At 33.1% G+C, this 21190-nt stretch overlaps 1 protein-coding gene across 2 annotated transcripts in view; it reads right to left on the bottom strand.

Moving 5' to 3' along the window:
* Window positions 1-3001: 3001 nt before the first annotated feature.
* Window positions 3002-21190, bottom strand: part of LOC127701029 (uncharacterized) — a 101050-nt gene continuing 82861 nt past the window's right edge. The window contains exons 13-15 of one of the 2 annotated variants that reach the window (XM_052204799.1): window positions 18724-18901; window positions 5914-5979; window positions 3002-3189 (exon numbers count right to left, since the gene is read on the bottom strand). In XM_052204799.1, the coding sequence (XP_052060759.1) occupies window positions 5933-5979; window positions 18724-18901 (225 nt within the window). In that variant the 3' untranslated portion in view covers window positions 3002-3189; window positions 5914-5932. Of the gene's footprint in view, window positions 3193-5913; window positions 5980-18723; window positions 18902-21190 lie in introns of both variants that reach the window. The other variant, XM_052204798.1, reaches the window with a different exon arrangement.

Raw genomic sequence — 21190 nt, forward strand, 5'->3', positions numbered from 1 at the left:
TTGTTTGTTTTTTGTTATTTTGTTTGGGGTGGGGTTTCTGTCATATCAGAAAACATTTAGAGGTAGTTTCAGAATTTTTTAAAAAGGTTGCACACTCTTTCATAATTTAAAAAAAAAAATTGTTCAGGCCTAATCAAATTTTACCTTAAATTCCGTAAAATTTGAGAGAATTAATAAACAGATAAGGGTTGAGTGGACACATTTTTAAAAACTATTTTGATAATTAAGATTTATGATAAGCAAAAAAAATGAGCAGTTCAATATGAATCTTTTTCATGATCCATCATTTTCGAAAATAAAAAGCATTTTAAGGATTCAATAAAACGTATTTGACAAGATTAAGTTGTGTTTCTTTTTACGTCAATTTTCAAAGTAACTGAAAACCAGTTCAACAGAAAATCAGAAATATTGTATATAGTCAAGGACGATTATAGATGTCAAGAAAAAGGACGCATACATAATGCATGTTGTAAACATATAATAGGTAGAATATAGTGTTTTAAATTACCCTCACGGTCACACATGGCTTGTACATTATTGCTGGGGAACCCATTTCTGTTAATAAATGCAGGTTCATCAATACTAGGCCCAGTAATCCGTAGGTGGGTCCCATCAATGCATCCACCAACGTTTGGAAAACCAGCTTTTTCGTAAAATCAAGCCCTTATTACGTTCTTCCTCTGGTAATCAAGCCACTATATGAACTGATCCTTTCTGGCACATAATGACTCCGTGATACGGTCCATCAACCAAGACTCAGTTGATTTATCAAATTTAATTGTGTCATCAACAACATGCAGTTGAGATCCACTGCCATAAATCCGCAAGGCAATCATAATCTGTTGCTTCACTGAAAGGGCTGTCTCTTTGTTTGCCCCACGCGTCAGATCCCCTCTCATTGAATCCGACAAGTACTCAATGGTCAAATTTATACCTCTGTCTTAACTCCTCATAAGAAATTTCCCATTAAAGAGGGTCAAAACCGCGAAAATGACGCTCTCGTCTTATCACAGGTGCTTGAAACAAAGCATTGACAGCTATCTTATATTTAGGTTAATTAACTGATTAAAATTTAGTCAACCTTAATGAACTCGATTAAATATAACGACACTTTGACAATTTTAAACGACTCGTTAAATTTAATGTTCAATGTTTTGAACATAAATTTGATAGCTACATTTGGCGTTTGAATTCGAATTTCAATTGTTCCTGTCGGAATATTACGGTATGGTTTATCCTTATGTTTGAAGGCCGTACTTAATTAGCCCTTACATGTATTGGCTTCAGGTTGGAATTAAATATTACCTCTTTTTTTAACAGTTAGAATAATCGGGATAGAACAAATTTATCCTATAACAATTCTAAATAAGAACTACAAATCTAAAAAATCGTAATAGTAACAAATATAAAAAAAAATAAGTATTAATCATGAAAATTAACAATGGTATCTCAAAATAATTGTTTGAAATACTTTAAAGTCAGTAAAATATAAAATCATTACATCCAAATGTGCAACAATATTAATCATAGCAGGCTTTGGTTTAAACAAAAGTTGCTGTTTTTTTATTTGACAATACGTATGCTGATATATATCACTAAATAAAATTGGAGAAAAACAACTACTTCACGTTTTTTTGATAATATCAACATTATTATCCTTCAACAAAGTCAAATATAATGACGACTTCAGTATGTATACTAAGGAAAGTTATCCCGTTGAACTCACTTTAAAATAAAGCTAATACTAACAATGACCACTGCCCTTTCCTCGATCTTGATATATATATCCTCAACGGGAAGCTTAATAAAAAAAATTACGATAAAAGAGATGATTTTTCATTTCCTATCGTTAAATATCCATTTTTAGATGGTGACGTTCCTTTGTCACCATCTTACGGTCTTTATATATCTCAACTTGTACGATTCGCTCGTGTTTGTAACAATGTATTAGATTTTAGCGAGAGAAATTTTGTATTACTGAAACATTATTACACCAGGGTTTTCGTTATCACAAACTAGTCAAAACATTTACTAAATTTTATCATCGGTACAAGGACATCATTAGTAAATATATCTCAACATGTAGACATCTTATACGTTCAGGTATTTCACATCCAATCTTTTATTGTAATATTCTTTACAAAGCACAAAAATGTCAGTATTCACCTCAAAAGCTAACAAAACCTTTAAACAGACTTATTAAGAAGGGATATAGTTACGATTATATTAACGATTGCATATTTTGGCTTTAATATTGATTCACTTATAGGGTCTTTGCATCGGAATTAAATATATTTATTCTTAAACCAGTTGTTGGCATGACACGGGTTATGTTCTTCTCATATATTTTATGATGGTATAATACAAACCCCTAACGGGAGAAATTGTGCTTGATTTTCATATAATGAAGACATAATCTTTCAATCAGTTTTATTAAGGTCTGGAGCTGGCATGTCAGTAACTGCTAGTAGTCCTATTAGTCCTTTGTTAATTTACGTATTATTGTCATTTTGTTTAGTTTCTTTTGTTACCTAATCTGACATCGGACACGGACTTCTCTTTAACTGAGTTTTACTATGCGTATTGTTATGCGTTTGTTTTTTCTACATTGGCTAGAGGTATAGGGGGAGGGTTGACATCTCAAAAAAAATATTTAACCCCGCCGCATTTTGCGCCTGTCCTAAGTCAGGAGCCTCTGGCCTTTGTTAGTCTTGTATGATTTTTAATTTTAGTTTCTTGTGTATAATTCGGAGTTTAGTATGACGTCCATTATCACTGAACTAGTAACATATTTGTTTAGGGGCCTGCTGAAGGACTCCCCCGGGTGCGGTAGTTTCTAGCTGCATTGAAGACCCATTGGTGGCCTTCGGCTGTTGTCTGCTCTATGGTCGGGTTGTTGTCTCTTTGACACATTCCCCATTTCCATTCTTAATTTTTCTAATAAGAAAATAAAACAGTTTTGATTTATATTTAATATTATGTTAAGCGAAGAAGAACTACATGTTATTCGTTAATTGTTTGTCTCATGTTATTTCCCATATATCTGCATACTACATATATTGATTTATTTGACAGTTAATCAGAAAGTTAAAAAAATTCACCACACACCTATTTACATATGTGTGACTACAGCAAAAACACTTTCGATAGGGACAATTTGATAGTTTCCAAATATCCAGAACCACTCAGCTGCTAAAACGAAAAAAAAAGCATTACATTACACATGACGGGGAAGTTCGCGAACTTTTATATTTAGATTATCAGAAATAAAAAATAATTTGATATGACATAAAGAGGATTCCGAAGCACATCCTTTAATACCAGTTTTTAAGAAACAAGGAGGTAAATCAAGATCGATTTATTAACCTAAATTTATTTAAACCTCATATTAAGTAAGCAAGTACATGAAATATAAATCTAAGATAATCGAATCAACCGCTTTCATTTAGTCGCTGCATTTGTTTGCACCTGTCCTAAGTCAAGAATCTGATGTTCAGTAGTTGTCGTTTGTTGATGTAGTTCATAAGTGTTTCTCGTTTCTCGTTTTTTATATAGATTAGACCGTTGGTTTTCCCGTTTGAATGGTTTTACACTAGTAATTTTTGGGGCCCTTTATAGCTTACTGTTCGGTGTGAGCCAAGGCTCCGTGTTGAAGACCGTACTTTGACCTATAATGGTTCACTTTTTTAAATTGTGACTTGGATGGAGAGTTGTCTCATTGCTACTCATACCACATCTTCTTATATCTATATAAGTGTTCATGGTATATAAAGTAGTGATTGATACGTGTGCCATAGACAATATCTTACAAGAACTGTACGACAAAACAACAACACGCGTACCGTGTAGGATGACAGCTAGTACATCATATGAGATTAAAAGAATTAAAATAGTGATGTACAGTACGTGCATTATGCATAAAAAATAAGAATATCAATAATCTAAACAAAAATATAAAATGAATGCTCATGCATATGTTTATTCATTGATTTATAAACATTTGTTTTAGTTATTTAAGTAAAATGTGTTCACAGCGATGATAACGCAGCGGAAAACGAAACCCACTTAATTATTTAAAAAAAAAAACTTTATATAGTAATAAAAAACTTAAACAAGTTGCGACAGATACCAGAGGGACAGTAAAACTCATAGATTGAAATAAACTGACAACGCCATGGCTAAAAATGAAAAAGAGAAGCAGACAAATAATAGTACACAAGACACAACATAGAAAACTGAAGACTAAGCAACACGAACCCCACCAAAAATCGGGGGTGATCTTAGGTGCTCCGGAAGGGTAAGCAGATCCTGCTCCACAAGTGGCAGCCGTCGTGTTACTTATGTTATTACAAATCCGGTAAATAGTCTAATTCGGTATGTCACATTCGTGAAAAGGGAAGGGAAGGAATTGTAATTACGACATAGGGAACATATCCGATATCATCTGTGAAACGGTTATCCCATAACGGTCTGCCAACTCGTGATGGGGTCTGTCAAATTTACGAAGGGATAATTTCAACTTCACCATTTGGAACTCTTGGTTTAATAGCTTCCTTGTGAGCAGCAACCCTCTATCAAGAAAATCGTGATGGGAAATACAAGGTGGGGTATATTGTTTCAATTTGGAGATATATACTCTGTATGCAGGCACTGCTGGAATGTTGCTACATAGAAATGGAAAGTTCACAATTTGGAAGCTGAAGTCATCTCTTTTGTGATAAAGTTTTGTTTACAACCTACCTTCATTGTCAATTTCTAAATGTAAATCAAGATATGAGGCAGACGTAACTGTATCTGTAGTATCCTTTACCTGGTCTAGTTCGATGGGATAGATTCGTTCAACAAAGTCACCAAATTTTGTATTATTTAGTAAGATATTATTATCCATATAGCGGAAGTTAAAGGATACTGCTAACTTCTAATCTTTCTTCCTAAGAAATTTCTGTATGAAGTCAGCCTCATAATAATAAAGAAACATGTCGGCACAATGGGTTCCCATTGGAATCCGACAGTTTGTTGAAAAATACGTCCTTCAAACGTAAATAGTTACCAAAGGTACCAGGATTATGATTTAATACGCCAGACGCGCGTTTCGTCTACATAAGAATCATCAGTGACGTTCAAATCAAAATATCTATAAAGCCAAACAAGTACAAAGTTGAAGAGCATTGAGGAAAAAAAATCTGTGCCAAATACGGCTAAGTTATATATGCCTGGGATACGAAAATCCTTAGTTTTTCGAAAAATCCAAAATTTTGTAAGCAAGAAATTTACTAAAATGACCATATAATTGATATTCATGTCAACACCGAAGTGCTGACTACTGGGCTGGTGATACCCTCGGGGACGAAACGTCCACCAGCAGTGGCATTGACTCTGTGGTGTAAATTGTTATCAAAGGTACCAGGATTATAATTTAATACGTAACAAATACTTTGTCAATCAGGGAATCAAGCATGTTGATAATGTCAGTTTCAGAGAATTTTTTGTTTGAATCAGATGTACAAAGTAGGATTTATCACTTCCCAAGACAAGATACTTATATCTACGTTCACCATTCTTTTTTATGAAACAAAGCAATACCAACTCTTTCAAATTGTCTTTTAGTTTGGAATGGGGAATACTTGTGTAAATTGTAAAAAAGTCAAATGTTTTAATACTATTGCAAGATGAGAGAGTCTTAGATTGTATGTACTCTAAAATATCTTTGGATTTTTTTAGTATCCACATCTGATTCACGCCACCTCTAGAATAGGCAGTTTCACAATAACTTTGAAGCCTTGCTTTTATAGCTGATAAAATAGATGTTAATAATTTAGTCTATGAACTATTATTTGAATAACTGATTCCTTCAACCACGAAGCAGAGGGGCTCAACCTACATAAAAGAACTTTGCAAAGTACGTCAGCTTACCAAAATAGTTATCTGTTTATCATTGTATTCTTTCACACATAACATCAGCTAACCTGTCATTTTTGTCTGTAAAAATTAAAACAAAAGCATTACTTTTCATGATCTAAGTATCGATTCCTAAGATAACGAATATTGTCCCGACCAAACTGTGAAAACATTAACAGTAAAATAAACATTTTCTGTAAAAAAAAGAACAGTTTGAAACTGACTAATGTAAAATCAATTCTTACTATGAAAGATAAATGTTTCAATCTCATGAAAGCTCAATGCCTTATCATTAAAAAATGTTTAATTTTATAACCTACGATATTTTTAAATATGTTATTGCACTTTTAAATCAAATTTGATATTATTAACCGGTTTGTATAGCCTTTCATGGTAACTAATGATATTATATCAAGTAGCAAAGGAAGTATGTTTTTGTTATATTTTGAATTGGTGTCTTAATGTTATTGTGGATCGGCAAATGATGAAAAAGTTCCTTAGTTAACAAGTTTAAATAACATAAATACCTCATGGAATGTTAATGTCTTAAAATGTCTATCAGTTATCTAACTTCTGAAAAATGTTTGTCGTAAATAACAAATGTGGTACAAAAGACTTTAAAACAGCCTTAGCTGTCGTTACCAGATTTGCATCGAATAACCCACTGCTAATACATAACTAAACCCCTTCTTAACATAATTTGTGAACAATATTCGAAAAAAACTGTTCTTCAACTTTATACATAGTAAGGACATTTTTAGATAGTCCTATATGGAAAGCACATTGCATCTTAAAATGATATAAAATAACTCTGAAAATCACCGTTTTTGACCTAGCAGTATTGGCACATGAAGTATAGGTTTATTTTAAAGGTACAACAGTAATACTGTCGTATAAAACTTCAATCGACCCGATTTACTTTTCGAAGTAAATTCGTAAGAAGGTAAATATTTGGCGAATTACCTGCTTTTATCCATATTTTATGTCCGAATATGTGTCACATATTTACCAACATTGTTGTAGTCCTACATCAAACGATCACAGTATATTATTTGCAAGAAACTTTCTCATAAAGGATGAAAACATTACAGGCAAGAAAATTCTATCTAAAAAAATAAATACCTATGATCTACCTTACAGATGCTGCCGTTAGAGCTTGCGACTCTGAAATGATTTATCGACTAGAGCCCGAATAATTTGCCCAAGAATGCAGTTTATCACGAAGCTTGTCTGACCACATACTTGGTATATAGACCACAATCCGCTGACAAATTTGCGTATGATATGGCCTTTGAAAGTAGTTAACATTATAGACAAAGACCTTATACGTGACAAAAAGTCTCTTGTAATGTCATCGATTTTGACAATGAACCAGTCTTTTTTGCCAGATACAATTAGTAAAATCTACTGTGATTCCTCTAAAGTTTAGGCTAATCTTGGGAAGCACTACAAGAATACCAATGTATACTTTGTTCAACAAGGAAGGCAAACCCAGCATTGTATTTGCTAGCAAAATTTTTATTGGAATTTTATGCATGCTTGTCTTTTCATTTAATATGTGATTATGTTATTTGTCTTTATGCCCAATTGTTTTTCTTTGTTGACATAATTGTTTTTTTTAAATTGATTTATAATATATACCAGTAGCAACATTTCAGTCTATAACGGTCATTTTGGTCTGATCCGGTTTTAATCGAATGAATTTACCGCTAAGGAAAACGTTAAGACCTGTTCATACTTTCAGACGCTGTTCCGATATATTGTGTTTAGTCAGATCAGTCGTGTCAAATTATATATATATATACAATCAAAGGGGAAGCATACGCTCTTTTGGCCCATGAATCTGACACTGACATAATTAAACAATTAACAAATTTGTAAAGAAATAATATAAAGAGTGTTTTGTATTCCTTAAACTGGGAATATTCTATGATATTTTGTGGACAATATAAATCGTAAATCGTTGTTCCAAAGTCATACCAGATAGATAAAATAATTGTAGTTTCTGACAAAAAGAACATATTTTAGAATTACCAAATAATTGCAATCGGATTTGGATTAGTTTTTTGCTCAAAGGAATATATTTATAGAAAAACAAAGAATATGAAGTATCCTCCAATGACCGATATCAGTTAATGCACAACAACAAAAAAGCACACACACAAACATCTGAGGAATAACGCTTTTATTGCTCTACCTCATCTCAAAGTGACAATGAGGCCTTAAACACGAAGCAATCAAACTCTCACCTCACTGCAAGTTTAAGACGGCCCCTATGACCGGCTTGAGAGGAATTCTGTGGAAATATAATTTGAATACACTTTATAAGATGTAACACCACCTAATTAGGACCAGTCAATAAATAACATTCTTGAAAGTAATAAACATTAAAAGCTAAATAGTTAATACGCATAAGGATACATCTTAAACTTTGTAGCATATATTTGAGTAAGTAAGGTATCAGATGAAAGGTGCTGTAAGATTTTTTAAAATATATATTCCTTCATAGTCATTATTTTGAGATCGAATTTAATTAGTTTCATATTTTTAAAATATGTTCCAAAACAAGAAAAAAATCAAACAGATTCGTTTGGATGTGACATGTCTTTTAAAATAATAACAGTTAAAATATTGTGGGAGGAGGGTTGAAGTTAAAGACTGAAAAGTGAAACCTTGTTCTGTTATCTATGTACCATAAGTTTTGGTACATATCTCGACGATTACTCGTTATCAATATATATTCATGTCTTTGGGGAAGACAATTAATTAACACTAATGTTTGTTTTTTTCGTAAGAGACATGGTTGCAAAATTCGTTTTACGTTCAATTCAAATTTTTGAAGATCTTCTTTCTTCATTTATGCTTTAAAATTAAAAACCTACAAACATTATGAAAATTTTTATTCTCAAACTAGACAGAATGAAAGATCAATACATGTTTGCAAGTGTACAAAGGGTGTTTTAAAAAACCAGAAAATTTCTTCGTCCGAGGATATGAATTCGATGTTAAATGTCCTTTAGTAACTTTGCAATACCCAGCCATGTCTTTTCCGTATATTGTGTGGCGTGATGGGCAAATTAAGAAGCCATTACTTTTATAATGAACAACTGCTCAGTTCAATTCTATTTTATATTCCAGCAATATATTTTCCGCGAATATGGCATTCATGTCCAATTGTCATCATGTCGGCCCGGATTTTATGCGTAGAAGTTCACTTAATAACGATGTTTTCAAATGTTATAATATGTAAACCTGCAATTAATTACCTTCTTAGATAGTATTTATATATCTTTTTGATGAAGGAATCGGTAGTTTGTCCTTAAATGTCCTGGTTATCTGTTTACATGTTAACCAGAAATAGGGACCATGTAACTGTATTTATTTTTAGCACAAGATGCTAAAAAAAGTATGACATTTTTTTTGTTTAAATCTGACGTTCACCTAGGCAGTTCATTACATTACAGTCGCAATATATTATTGTATTTAGTTATATTTTGCTCATATATTGTATTAACAATAATGTTACACACCATTTAAACTTAAATATTCGTAGGATTAAAATAAAACATTTATTTACTGGAAACATTATATTTTCCTTGCATATTAAATTTTTAATTTAAAGTTTTCTTGATTTGCACAGTCACAATACTTGTCATCTTCTTCAATGGTACATCTTCATAGTAACTGTTTCCTGTTATTCCAATTGGTTAAGTTTGTGTTAAAGGTGGTTTTGATGACCCTGTTTTGCCTTTTCCTAGCGTTCTATGAAATGTCCAAATCTTTGGCATTCAACATTGTGTTTCAAGTTGATCTCTTCTTTTTTTTTTTGTGTTTCTATTCTATGTTACTTTTCTCTTCCTGATGTTGCATATACAATTGTTGGATAGTTGATTGAAAAAGAGGGACGAAAGATACCAGAGGGACAGTCAAACTCATAAATCGAAAAAAACTGACAACGCCATGGCTAAAAATGAAAAAGACAAACAGACAAACAATAGTACACATGACACAACATAGAAAACTAAAGAATAAGCAACACGAACCCCACCAAAAACTAGGGGTGATCTCAGGTGCTCCGGAAGGGTAAGCAGATCCTGCTCCACATGTGGAACCCGTCCTGTTGCTCATGTTATTACAAATCCGGCAAATAGTCAAATTCGGAAGGGAACTTTCTCCTGTTCGTCTAGAAAGACCTCACCCAGTTCTACCTAATAGTTATCAAAGGTACCAGGCTTATAATTTAGTATCTAAACAATTTCTTCGTCATAGTCTGGCACAAAATCCTCCTCTTTAGTGAAGTTAATTGTGGTTTTGTGTACATCAGTTTAGATCGGCATGACTGTGTCTTTTCTTTTTGTTAGTCTGTTGAGTTACTTTCACAACATAATATGTCCAAGGTAAGTGTTTCACTCTTCATCAGGTCGCATTTTGATGGTTTAAAAACTGTGCGCCGCTCCTTGCCGACCTTTTTTTATTTTCATATGAATCGGAGTTCCTTCAGACACTTGTCAAAACAAGAAGATCAAAGAAGCCAAATTATTCATTTTACTTTCAGATATATTGATGATGTTCTTTCCATGAACAATCCGCATTTTTCTGATTGGGTTCCATTTATATATACCCCCCCCCCCCCCCCCCCCCCCCCCCCCAGAACTAGAAATTAAAGAAACAACAAACACAGCTTCCTCCACCTTATTTTTAGAATTTTTTGACATACACAGTCATCTCAGTATTATTATCTATGACAAACGAGACGATTTTAATTTTAAAATTATGAATTTCCCCCACCTTAGTAGCAATATACCAACTTCACCTTCATATGGGATATGCATTTCCCAACTTATTTGATATTCAAGAGCTTGCAGCTACTACTCAAGACTTTATAAAACGTCACCAGTGTCTGAGTAGAAAGATGATGAAGCAGAGGTGTGTCAAAGAACGTCTCGTCCTTTTTCTAAAAAAGTTCATCGGAAGGTACCAAGACCTTGTTGATAAATGTTTCGTATCAACCTTACAAATTATTCATGATGGTCTTGGTGTATAGATTCTGCGTTCTGACGTTGTTTATCATTTTAAAAATCTTTTATTTGTCTTTGTTTTATTTTTAATTTTATTTTTACTGTTTGGTCTGTTTTTGGTGATATCCATTTGACGTGGCTCGGTACTTGTACATCCCGTCAATGTGTTGTTTGTATTATCTTTCATTGTTGCTGGTGTGTTTTGTACATGTGACTTTTGTGTTTCTTTGGTACATATGAAAGACTCTACTTTTAAACATCCCGCCATCATGTTATTGTTCTAATATAATGCCATTATGCTATTGTTCTATTATAATTTTGAAAACACCTTGAACGACAAAATTATTCTATATCTCTTCCTGTGTGACGTGTACGTTCTGACGTCAAACACGCAACTCTTCACTAGAGTCGATGTGAACCTTGCCATTCAGTCACAGGACTTCAAGTATTTCAATCAGGGTTTAAGGTAGATGAGCGGGGATGGGGAAAGGGAGGGGGAGGGGGTCTAAATTAAACTCCATAGAATTTTTTCATCATTTGTCTTAATGTAATCTTTATCATGCTTTTTTCAAAAACATAATAAAGATTGTGGGTCACGGGGCTTATTTTCACGCTTCAGGTTGTGCAAAATTGTAAGATTTTGTATAGTTCATGCATGGAAAACCCAATTTTATGCAAGAAAACGAAAACTACACAATAGTATTTTGAGATAAACTATCAGATAAGAAAATAAAAAAATGGGATCACGAAACTCGTTTTCTTGCTACATAATAAAATAGGTAAATTCCTAACACGTTCTATTGTAAAATAGACTTCAAATATTTCAATCCTTTATGGGTTGATTTATTATACATATATAAGTAACCAATGAATGTGGTTGTTAAATTTGATAGATGCTTTTTTGTGCTTCTTTGTTAAAATATTTGTTTGTTTTGTTCTTATTGAGATTGTGACACGGTGATGACTGCTGTACCCTTTTTTTGACCATTTTATCTATTATGTATGTTTTGTTCACGCATCGTTGTAAATATAATGAAATTTAATGCGACTGTCATACAAGTAAGAGGTTTAGCGCTATGAAACTAGGTTCAATCCACCATTTTCTATATTTAAAACTTCCTGTACCAAGTCAGGAATATGACAGTTGTTGTCCATTCGTTTAATGTGTTTTATCATTAGATTTTGCCATTTGATTAGGAACTTTCCGTTTTAAATTTTCCTCGGAGTTCAGTATTTTTGTGATTTTACCTTTTTCAATTTCAAACCAGCTTTGATGAGTCTTTGGAATTAATTGTCTAATCTTGTTAAGTGTTCATGATAGTCTGAACTGAAGATGATGATATCATCAAGATATATAAGGAGAAGTTTCCAATGTAATCCAAATGTCATTTTACACTATTCATACAGTCCATATTTTGTGATTAAAGCTGTCTTTGGTTGGTCTTTTTCTTCCGACTGCAATTGCCAATAACCACTTTGAAGATCAAGATTACCAAATAAAGATGCTGAGACTAGGCAGTTGAGGCACATATCTATTCTGTGCAATGGATAGAAATCCTTTATGGTAAGGTCATTATATTTTCTAAAGTCTAAGCACCACCGGACAGTATTGTCTTTCTTTCGAACGAATACGAAATTTGAGGCCAATGCTAATTTAGATGGTTGGATCATCCAATTTGGTAGTTGCTCATCAAGGTTTTTCATGTCTTCGTTCTCAAATGCTTCTGATGTCATTCTTAGTAGTTGTCTAACCGGAGCAGCCCTAGCTGGATCAGTTCGATGTTTAACTAGTGAACATGTTCCTAAATCAGTTTTGAAGAGGCAAACATCTTGCTGTTCCTCTATAGAACTTCAGCTAGTTTTACTTTGATTATTTTACTCTCTATGCTTTTACTGCCTCTGTCATGAAGATCTTTGAGTTATTCTGGCAAGAATTGAAGCTCGGCCGTGTTCACCTGTTCATTCAGTTCATTGTTTTTACAAATATGTATCTCAGGTTCCCACTTTTTGGGTATATTTCCTTTTCTTAGGCATCAGGCAATGAAAAGTTATAGGATCAGCAACACAATCTTTTTTCAATCCCATTTCAAAGCACACATTCAATGTTTCTATCTACTTGATCCTCATATGTCTTGTACTATCTACTAAGTCTGCTTTACTCTTGCAATAGCGGGCTGACACTTGGCTGTTAGTCTCAGCCCGTTTTTATTTAACGGTTTTCCGTCTGAAGCCAGTCATTGTGTCTGTTTCTGATTAGAACATGACCTCGCATAAAACTGTAAATACAGAAAATATTTCGATGCTTTTATTGTTGCGAAAAATGCGACAGGGTTATAATTGCAATATATTAAACTCACCTTTTGACGTTTTTATATGAATTTAACAGAATTATTCTCAATATCGCAAAAGTTATAATCACATTTTAGTCTAAAATGACGAAATTGCAATAATGAATGCACGTAATAATTTCTGATTTAACAGTATTCTTCTTCATTACAAGCATAGAATCTTTTTGTTGCTTTGCCTCTGATTGGTGTCTTTTTTCTGCCATCATGCTTTTTTACTGTTAAATTTTTTTCTTTGGCTGGAATGAATTGAAAGTTGGTAGTCTTGTGTTCTTTATGTTTTCAACAGACTTCAGTTGGTAACTTCATTTGTGATACTTTCTGTAATCTCTCTACCAAAGTGATTAAGACGCTCCTCTGTAACAAATCTTTTACGTCCAACTCGTCTCACTTCTATGTCCTCAGACTGGTCAATTTCAATTTGCCTTATTTGAGTTTTGCTTCTCTTTCCATATTTGCATGTAGTGTGCCATGCTACAAAATTGATTGTTTCCTCCATAGTGTGAGGTCTTTTTGTCACAACACCATAGGTAATACTTTGATCATTTAATCCATTTAACATATATTAATTTAAAATATTGTTAAATAGTTGATTACCCATGCATGGATATGCCTTTCGGACCATTGTTTAAATGCGAGCAGCATATTCATTTATTGATAGATTGCAACACTTTTCTATAGGTTTCAGGCAGGTAGTTTTGGAATTTTGGGTCCTCAATGCTCTCCAACTTTGTACATGTTGGGCTTTATAACTATTTTGATCTGAGCGTCACTGATGAGTCTTATGTAGACGAAACGCGCGTCTGGCGTATTAAATTATAATCCTGGTACCTTTAATAACTTGTTTGTTATCTCCAAATCTTTTTCTCATATCTTTGGATAAAAGTCGATATGAGCTTCCTGTGTCATACGGTAGCTCAAATGTATTTTTTGCAGCTTCGTCTTTAAGCACCAGTAATATTTTCTCAGCCTGACGTCTTCGTCCAAAATATTTCTTTCAGCAATTATTTCGAATTGCATCTGCAATGTACTGTACGTCAGGAGCCTGTAATTCAGTGGTTGTCGTTTGTTTATGTGTTACATATTTGCTTTTCCTTCATTTTTTTGTACATAAATTAGGCCGTTAGTTTTCTCGTTTGAATTGTTTTACATTGTCATTTCGGGACCTTTTATGCGGTATGGGCTTTGCTCATTGTTGAATACCGTACGATGACCTATAGTTGTTAATTTCTGTGTCATTTTGGTCTCTTGTGGAGAGTTGTCTCATTGGCAATCATACCACATCTTTTTTTTTTATATTCAGTCACATCTTCCGTTGTAGAATTGTAGTCTTGAGTAATAACTATCTTGTATGCTAGATGTAGAAACGGTTCGATATCGCATTTGTTTTGTTGTCTAGTATAATCTGGTTGAAAATTTGCTGTCTTGTATACTAGTATTCTGATTGAAAAATTATGCTGTTTTGAATCTGGTTGTCAATTTTGTTGTCTTGTATCTGGTTGAATATTCTGCTGACTTGCATATTCTGATTGACAATTGTGTTGTCTTGTATCTGGTTCAACATTCTGCTGTCTTGTATATTCTGGTTGAAAATTTAGCTGTATTCTATAATCTGGATGGACATTCTGTTCTTTTGTATAATCTGGTTGAACCTTTTGCTGTCTGTAAAAATCTCTTTCATTTTCAATTTCCCTTGAAATTTAGCCAGATAGATGACGTATTCCAAAAACTCATCAAATTGTGACCTGATAAAGAGAGAAAATACTGTATCTTGGACACATAATGTTCTGAAAGTCACAAGCACCAAGTTAACCTAACAGACTCAAAAACCGGCAGAAAAAACACAGTTATGTCAATCTCAACTGATGTAAACACAAACACAATTTCCTGCACTGACGAGGAGAAATTTATGCCAAACTGTGACGAAGATATTGTTCAGTTAGAACTCGTTAGGATCTTCCAAGATGTACATATGGTATTAAACCAAATCCCTTAATAAGAAAACTTATTGAAAATGGGAAAAACTAGAAAGTCCCTAGGCCGATGAAAGAAGTATAAAAGTGCCCGGGACTTTGAACATACTCTAGACAGATAATCAAAGGTTTCAGTGAGATAGCTGCTCCATTTGACTAGTAAGAATGTCACGTTCAATCGGACAGAAGCTGCTCAAAGACGTTATGATAATTTGAAAACAGCTTTGTGCACCAGTCCAGTATTGCCATACCCACACCTAGATGGAAAATTTATCCTGGACACAGACGCATCTAAAAATGGTATAGGTGCAGCTATTCACCAAGTACAAGAAGGTAAAATGCGAAGGTAATCGCATTTGCATATAAGAAATTAGACAAAACAGAACAAAGATACCGCGTCACAAGAAGATAACTCTTAGCCATGGTAACATTTGTCCACCAATACAGACATTATACAGAAAATTCATCGTCAGAACTGACCATGGGTCTCTAAAATGGCTATTTGGATTCAAAGATCTTCAAAGTCAACTACACCGTCGTGGTTTAACCATCAAAACCCTGATGCACTTTCTCGACAAGAACATGGGGATACAGAGTACATTCATTCTTCATAGGTTGCATTTCTGTAAATATTTACAGTGCAATTTCCCATAGGAACTCCTTTTACGGCTAAAACTGTACCACTTTTACTATGAAGTTTTGAAAAAAATCTTATCCTAGAATTGAAAGTTCATATGCACTACAATTTTTTTCAAAGGTCAAAATATGGGGCTGTGCGGCATATTTTCAACGTTCATATGCCCTGAACTTCTCAGAGTTTAAACTAACACTAATTTTCTTAACTACCCTACCTCGAATGTAGGGTTACCACAGATTTCAATATAAACAATATGCACATGTATATTTACTGGTAACATTCCCAATTTATGTCTCTGTGAGATGCAACACAGAGAGCATAACTGGGAACCATTATGTAAACAAAATTAATTTTCTATGAATATTCTAGATCTCCCCAAAAGAGGCGTGGTTTGAGAAACAGCTGTATTTACAAAGTGCAACCTTCAAACAACTTGAAAGATACATGTAAGGCCTGTTAAGAGTCAGATGAGCAATGGGAAAATTTCAAGACCAAAGTAGATGATTTAAAAAAAACGATTTCCAATGTTACAGTTAGAGCTGTATTGGCCAGGTCTCAAACAGACCCGAGTGGTTAGCTAAATACTCAGCTAGCGACATGCAGTCTCTCCAAAAAGAAGACACAGACTTGACGTATTTGCACCAGTGGAAAATAGAAGGAAATATACCAGACAGAGAAAAGTGTGCAAGTGTAACCCAGTTGTAGGACGATATTGTTTAAACAAGGAGAATTTTGAAATGATTGATGGTATTATTTATCAGAAATAGACCAATACCAAGAAAAATCAAATCATTTACAGTTGCTTATTAAAGAAAGATATCTTGACCTTGAGCCATAAGGTGTAACACCACTAAAAAGTTATCAAGGGTACCAGGATTATAACTTAATACGCAAGACGTGCGTTTCGTTTACATAAGATTCATCAGTGACGCTCAGATAAAAATAGTTATAAAGCCAAAAAAGTACAATTCACTAATTCGGCCCAAAAAGCACAAACCAGAAAGTAGTACATATTTAACACAACATAGTTCCTACTCATGAGTGTAACTTTCAAAATATGTAGAATATTTATGCATTGTTGGTATCAAATGAAAGCCGAATGACTGATGATCATTGTTAAACACTTTTTAACTTTTAATTGTGATTATTAAAAAGACTGCACTAGATGTTATAAAGAGGGTACATTTTGCCTGTTTATCAGATCTGAAGTACCTGTTTTGGTACATCCGAAATTATGGGAACCAGTTTTTTCTTATATGTTATTAAAGTTATGTTGATTTTTTTCATTACAAGACACCATAAAGTGTTGCTTTGACATGCAATGATTGTCACTTTATTTGAACTTAAACAAAAGAGCTGACTCTGCGTGAAATTGAGGAATTTAACATAGAAAGCAATAGGGCCATGACTTAGTGGTGTACTTTTTATTACAGATAATCATCAGAAATTCAGTTTTTAGAAGTTGTACTTATTCCAATAAAAACAAGTCATATTTGATGAAAGTAATCATGTTTAATCATCTTTTTTTTTGGATGAACAGTTCTGTTAGTGGGAAATTTCAGCTCTTAAATTGACATTATTAGGTATTTTAGCCTTTTACATGTTTTATGGTCACACACCATGCATGCAGCAAGACTTGACTTCAAATTCTTATTTTTGCATTTTTGGGGGATTGCAATTAATAAAACATGTATATAATGACTTGTTTATTGTAAAACAAAATAGCTATTGGTCAAATAATCCTATGATTTTCTTCAAGTTTTATTGGTTATCTTGTGATAGCCTTTTACAATCTAGGTAATTGGTAAATACTCATATAAGAATTCCAAAATCTCACTGTACATGCAATTTAGAACTATTTTAGCAAGTTATCCAGCTGAAAGATATATAAACTGCTCTTTATAGTCTATAATGTACCCCAGAAATATGGTTTATATAAAAAATGTCCCTTTTCCAATTTGAACAAAAAAGGGGGACAATTTTCTCAATTATGTTTGAGGTTTGGTCTAATATATTTTTTATTGAATGAACAAACTCTGATGAAATATGACTATTTGTAAGGACATTGTTTCCAGAAGTTATTGAATACAACAATAATATTGAGAATAATAAAAGTATATTGGACATTGGTTATATCCATTTGCAGTTTTCTATGAATAACCCATATGGTACTACCAGTCAAATCTGAGCTTGAAATTAGTATTTAGAATATAGCTGGATGTATTTTTATTGTTTGAAATAGATAAAAGAACAGCATAAAGTCATGCTGAAGTCAGTATAGTAATTTTGGTTCTGTTATAGGTGTAATACCACTAATTTGCCCGGCTAGAAAGCACATACCAGAAAGTATTATATATTTTACAATTTTTTTGTAATTCAAGTGTATAATCCACATGAGGGGGAGCAACTCCTAAAATTATTCTGACTCACTGGATGGATTTTAACCCGATCTGAAACTTTTAAACGTTAATGTTAAAGTTATGCCTTAATTCGCCTAAAACTGTCTTAACAGATCGTAATCTAACGCTGGAGCCTTCTGTCTTGTTTGAACAGACCGAATACGACATATCGAAATAGTCTGTTTGTTTTGTTCACACATTGTTGTCAATACAATGTAATAGTATGTGACTGTCATACATTTTAGAGGTTGACCTAGCTATAAGCCCCCATTTTCTACACGAAGATATGTTTGTACCTAGTCAGGAATATGACAGTTGTTATTCATTCGTTAGATGTGCTTGGACTTTTAATTTTAATATTTGATATGAGACTTTGCTTTAAATGTTCCATGAAGTTCGGTAATTTGTAATCCTACATTTATATGGTAAATTGATAATTCACATACAACTTACCATTGTAGTAGACAAATTCAAAGTCCTTTTGTTTTCCTTTTAGCAATATCTCCATTATTTTTTCTACAGTGGTGTAAAATTTGATTACTTCCGTCTTCATCTGCTTTTCTGATATTATGTTTGCCTCTTTCATTTGGTATATCACATCGACTGGTGGGGCATATTGGCCAAAAAAACACTATTTAACATAGAAATAAATTATTGCAATTATATCGAAAAAGTGATAAGCGTGAACGTTCCATTTCTATGTATCATATTCTAGCAGCGCCTGCAGACGGAGTACATATCTACCAATTGATACGATATTCAAGAGCTCGTATTTCATATCATTATTTCCTTGATAGAAGGTTGCTGCTAGGAAACTATTAAACCATGAGTTGAATGGTGAAGATGAAATCATTCCTTTTTAAGGTTTACGGACGCCATCACAAGTTAGTAGACCGTAACCAAATATCCATTTCATAGATGATAGTGGATATGTTCTTAATGTCGATATGTCAACCGCGTCCCTCTTTTTTGAAAGTGACCTACATAATTTGACTTATTACTTGGTTTATATTAACATGAACACCTTGCAGGATGCTACACGTGGAGTACGATCTTTTTACGCTCCCAGAGCACCTTAAATCACTCCCCCCTAGTATTTGGTGCGGTTCGTGTTGCTCAGTCTTTAGTTTTCTATGTCGTGTTTTGTGTACTATTTTTTTTTTATCTGGTTATCTTTTTTGTTTTTTTTAGCCATGACGTCAGTTTTTATTTATCGACTTTTGAGTTTGAATGTCCATCTGGTAATGTTTGCCCCTATTTCGCTCCATATTTAAAAACAAAACAAAAATGTTGGGAAATTTGAATTAATTGGAATGCATACAACTAAACAGGCAGTACTCTATACAATAGAGATGTATCTAACATGAAATATATAAAACATTTGACAGTTCAGTGTAACTATATTAACATAACCCACAATTGTTTATAAATTTTGGGACATCTTTTGGATAGTAACGCCGACTGTACAATAAATCAAACATGAACAATGTAAAAAAAAAGCAGATAAAACTAGTATACTTCTGAATAGCAAATATATTGCTATATTGCTCAAACTAAGTAAACTTGTTTTTCAAATTGACAAAATTGAGAATGAAGACGAGAATTGCTTCAAAAAGATAATAGCCCGACTAAAGAACATACAGCAGCACAATGCCACTAAGTGTTCTTTGACACATCGGGAACATACCGCAACCGGACGCAGGCTTCAGCTGGCCCCTAAACAATAAGGTATACATTTTCAGCAAAAATAATCGTCACTCCGAAACATATACTTAAACCATAATTAAAAAAAGCAAAACAGGACTAACAAACGCCAAAGGTTCCTGACTTGGGACAGGCCCAAAAATGTGGCGTGGTTTAACATGCTTGATGAGATCTCTATCTTGCCCCTATTTATCGTTGTTAATTTAAAGTTGTTGTGAATTTGACACATTCCACGTTTACATTCACAATTGTATAATTTGTTTTACTTACCTTTTAATGCATTTATTATGGTCAGTTCAAATTAATGTGTTCCAACATTTTTTGTTAAGAGCCAGTCTGTGGTAAAATCATGCAAAATGGTCCGAATCCAAAATTATCCAATCAGACTGATATTTTGTATTTTTGATACCTTATATGTAATAACTTTTTGTGCAAAATATTTTGAAAAAATATTCAGCCAATATGTATGCAGAACATTCGATAATTGTCTATTTCTGTACTGACAAAAGGCCATTTTAAGCCTATTTTAGGGTATTTTGACCTGGTTTTTTGTACTATTATAGAAAAGTTGTAGCTTAATGATAATTAATACCTTAACAAACAACTTAAAATGAAAGAAAATTAGGATAGTTTTCAAAGTTTGACATTTCTCAATACCCCTACTAGCAGGTTGATATTGCATGGTTTTGAAAAAGTGCCGATTCAGCAAAATTTGTCTTGTAAGATCATGTTTTGTTTTTAATAAAATGTAATACAGCATGAAGCTTATATATTTATCTACAAAATGCAAGAAAATGGGGCTCGGCAAATGATACCTTCTTACGATAAAATAACAATTTAGGATGAACAAGATGTCAATTATGCCTTATTTATGAATTTTTTATTGGTTACAAGAGAAACTTTACAAATGTATGTGGTAGTAAAAATATAAGAAAATAATAACAGATATAATGTTTATTGCTTATCTTGATTGATTAAACTCAGTTTAACTTAGTTTTAATTGAAAATATACTACAGGAGTAGGCCTGGTAAGACCCCTTTTAAGCCCCAAAATTTAGCATTTTTACAATTTGTTTAAAATACATGTATTAACTTATCGCTACTTATTGAAGTCACTTTTCAAAAGTAGACTACTTCAGTTACTTTAAAATCATTTTTAATGGGCTGTTGTTTTACAATACTATGAACATTCAACAGGTACTATCATCATTAATTT

This window comes from Mytilus californianus, unplaced genomic scaffold (genome assembly GCF_021869535.1).
Source record: "Mytilus californianus isolate M0D057914Y unplaced genomic scaffold, xbMytCali1.0.p SCAF_5, whole genome shotgun sequence".
Classification (NCBI taxonomy): Eukaryota; Metazoa; Mollusca; class Bivalvia; order Mytilida; family Mytilidae; genus Mytilus; species Mytilus californianus.